This window comes from Macrobrachium rosenbergii, chromosome 54, assembly GCF_040412425.1.
Source record: "Macrobrachium rosenbergii isolate ZJJX-2024 chromosome 54, ASM4041242v1, whole genome shotgun sequence".
In the NCBI taxonomy this organism is placed as follows: domain Eukaryota; kingdom Metazoa; phylum Arthropoda; class Malacostraca; order Decapoda; family Palaemonidae; genus Macrobrachium; species Macrobrachium rosenbergii.
In genome coordinates this window covers 54,549,982-54,553,366 of record NC_089794.1, presented here as the reverse complement: position 1 = coordinate 54,553,366, position 3,385 = coordinate 54,549,982, and the positions used below count along the sequence as shown (strand labels likewise).

Below are 3,385 nucleotides of genomic sequence, written 5' to 3'. Positions count from 1 at the left end.
AGTGTTCCAAAATTCTGTGTCTGAGCCAGCGGGAACTGGATCCCATGTATCGAGGACCACACTGCGAACAAGTGAACAAGGAATTAAGGTCCACAGGCAAAGTAGGCTTCTCCCTCAAAAGTGATCTTGTAGTAAAAGGATTATTGAAAACAAACCGGAAACTGATTTGAAGGAAACAATGCTAAAGTATTTCTTGTAACTGGCCTGGATTTTGAGGTACTGTCTTATTGTTCAAATAGACTGGACCTTCAGATTTCAGAGTCGCTGGTTATTAAAAGGATGAAACCGGAATTGAACAACAACTCGTCTGGTATTCAACTAGCTATCGTGTAATTTCATAGTAGGCACACAATTGGGTCGTTAAATATTTTACTTTGAGAGTTTTGGTAGTTTGTTTACATTTCACCTTGTTTCTGTTTACATATTTTTGTTTGTGCTCGTTTTTTATTTTTTGTTATTTTTGCGTCTCACTCTTTTAGTCTGTATTTACGGTTCGTTTTATATATTTGGTTAATATTTTTGCCGATGATTTATTATGACATTTCATTTTATTGTAATTTCATTGATTCTCATCCTTGTCGTTTTTTCATCCTGATGATGTTTTATACCTCGAAAGCTCGTATAATAAAGAATGTTCTTCCTGGTCTTGGCAATATTATTTATCATTAAGTTATAAATATATGTCCCAAAAACATTTCGATCTTCCGGAAACGTTCTGGGTAAATTTATGGTAATTGTGACCAGTTCTCCAGCTGATTATGAAGAAGAGCAGCTGGTTCAAAGGAATTTTTATTTCATCAAAGAATATATGCTTCATAAAAGAATAAACCAGCACCGAATGTAACTTACCGCTATGAGCACTCTCCACTGCCTTCAAGTACCATTAAGTACTCGAGTACTTTCAACAGTTCAACTACCATCAAGTACTCGTTTACTTACAACTACTTGTACGGCTTTTGTGAGGGGAAAACCATCAGAGGCAGATGCTCACATGAGGCCGTTGAGAGTAGTGATGGGATTTTCGGCTCCTTTCAGGGAACCGGATCTTTTGGCTCTTTTCAGTTTTGAGATCCGGCTCCTAAATGGCTCTTTCGGCTCCCAAATGGCTCTTTATTAAGAAAACCAATACCGTAATAAAAGTTGGATGGCTTTGGCAATATTAAACATTTCATACATAAAAGAAAGGTTAATAAAAACTCTATTTGTCAATTGTTCTTTTTCTATTAATCATCAACTAACACACTTCATTATAATGAAAATATTACTTAATGAAATTCGTAGGCCTATTCAATGTTTCCCTACTTTGAAAAACAAAATAAAAAAAAGTTTGAAATATATTAAACTTTTTATATGCCGGTAGAAATAATTGTGGATTTCCAATGGCAATGCAAATTGAAAGAATATAATGGTAATTACCAACTAAAATAATATAGTGAAAAAAATAAAAAACGAATTAAAAAAATGGAATTTCCTGTTTGGCCTCATGTTAATGGTATCTTATTGAGTTAAATGTGTGTGTGTGTGTGTGTGTGTGTGAGAGAGAGAGAGAGCCTATGTAGTGTCTCGTAAGTTGGCATTTAGAAAAACTAAATCACTGACTTTGTTTGGGCTGATTCTGTTCCTTCGCTCTGTTATAATCTGCCCCGTTTTGGGAAAATTCTCTCTGATGGGACTGAAGTTGCTACTATACACAGTTTCCTTGCCATGACTTTGGCAAGTCGTGGGTACACTAAGGCCTTGGATTTCCACCAGCTCAGAGGATCTGCTGCTCGCTGAATTATTGGTTCCTCGAGGTAAGACCTAACTTCTAAAACTGCGTCTGTTGAAGGATTTCTTCTTTCATTGTCCCCTGATGCTCTTTCATCAAAAAAACTCCACACAGTTGATGTATGTGGCTCTGGATTTACTCTTAAATCTTGCCCTGAAGGTGGCGAGGCTGGTTCACTGCGTGGATTGCATCTAGCTGCAGCAGTTGTCAGTCTTTGCACAGCATCATCAACAGCAGTGCTTTCATTAAAGGCCAGTTTCTTGAACCTTGGATCTAATATGCTAGTATCTGAGAGGACAGCATTGTATTCCATGCGGTGGAACCTCCTTTCCATTGAACTAGAAAGAGTTGTAACCAACTCAGCTACTTTTCCAGTAGTTATTAATTCACTTGTCTGGTGATGGTTTGTTACAGTTTGAAGACCCCTACACAGGATAATAATTTTTGAGGCAGTCACATAGCTTTCTGCACTGATTTCTACTGTGACCTGTTGAAATGGCTCCAAGACAGTGCAGGCTTCTTTAATTATATCCCATTCATTTTGGTTGGGTATGTCAACTGGGGCATTCATGATAGCTATGGTAGAGATTATGGCCTCTCTTGACTCCAAAACCCGTTTCAGCATATGAAAAGTTGAATTCCATCTTGTGATACAGTCTTGAATGGGTCTTAACTCCGGCATTCCCATTTGGCGTTGAGTACACTTGAGCTTCTGTGTTGCCGTTGAACTTTTATGAAAAAATTCCACCATTCCCTTCACCTTATCCACTGTTGGCTTTATCACCTTAAGTGCATCTCGTACTATCAGGTTGAGTGTGTGTGCAAGGCATGGAAAGTGAGTCCATTTAAGTAATTTAATGGCTTTTACAATATTAGAAGCATTGTCTGTGACACAACATACCACTTTGTTTTCAATTTTCCAATCTTTAGCTACTCGTAACAGTTCATCTGCCAGATTCTCAGCAGTATGTCTATCACTAAATTCGAAGCAACTCAATAGAGAAGTTACCATCTTAAAGTCTTCAATGTAATGGCATGTGACAGACATGAAATTTGTTGTAGCTCGTGATGACCAACAATCAGTTGTAATGCAAACAGCTGAGGCTTGACAAACCTTATCTTGTAAGTTTTCTCGTTCTCTGTCAACAAGCTTTGGAATGATTTTTTGGGACAGGGTTTTCCTAGATGGAAGAACATATGATGGATTGAGGGCATGGGAGTAATCTTTAAATCCCTTATCTTCCACTATGGCAAATGGTTGGAAATCTTTCGCAATCATCTTGGCCAATATCTCGTCAATTGAGTTTTGTTTTAGTGGAGTCATAGACTTGGGGAGGTACTGGGCAATAGAGGTCTGTCTCTGGCTCGGACTAATTCTTTCTCTACCTGCAGTGGTCAATCAAGAGTACAGTATTCATTACTACCCATACTGATATAGTCTATGGTCATAGACAACAGTAGATCTGGACATGACATTGAATCAGCTAAGGGGTCCAAAACTGGAGTTTTACCTTCATAAACTGATGAAATACTCGGTGAGCAAAGTTGAAAAGTCAGTCTATCAATCAGCTGTGGCACATGCCATGGAAGCGCAGGCTTACACTCACCATTCAACTC

General features: G+C 38.2%; 1 protein-coding gene across 1 annotated transcript; it reads right to left on the bottom strand.

The window, feature by feature from the left end:
- Nucleotides 1–1,631: 1,631 nt before the first annotated feature.
- Nucleotides 1,632–3,047, bottom strand: LOC136834685 (E3 SUMO-protein ligase ZBED1-like). Its single transcript, XM_067097272.1, has one exon. It carries the CDS (start codon nt 3,045–3,047, stop codon nt 1,632–1,634), a length of 1,416 nt encoding a protein of 471 aa, XP_066953373.1.
- Between the last annotated feature and the right edge of the window lie 338 nt (nt 3,048–3,385).

Excerpts from the sequence above, each read along its gene's own strand:
- LOC136834685 (XM_067097272.1), bottom strand. The coding sequence starts at position 3,047 with ATGATTGCGAAAGATTTCCAACCATTTGCCATAGTGGAAGATAAGGGA.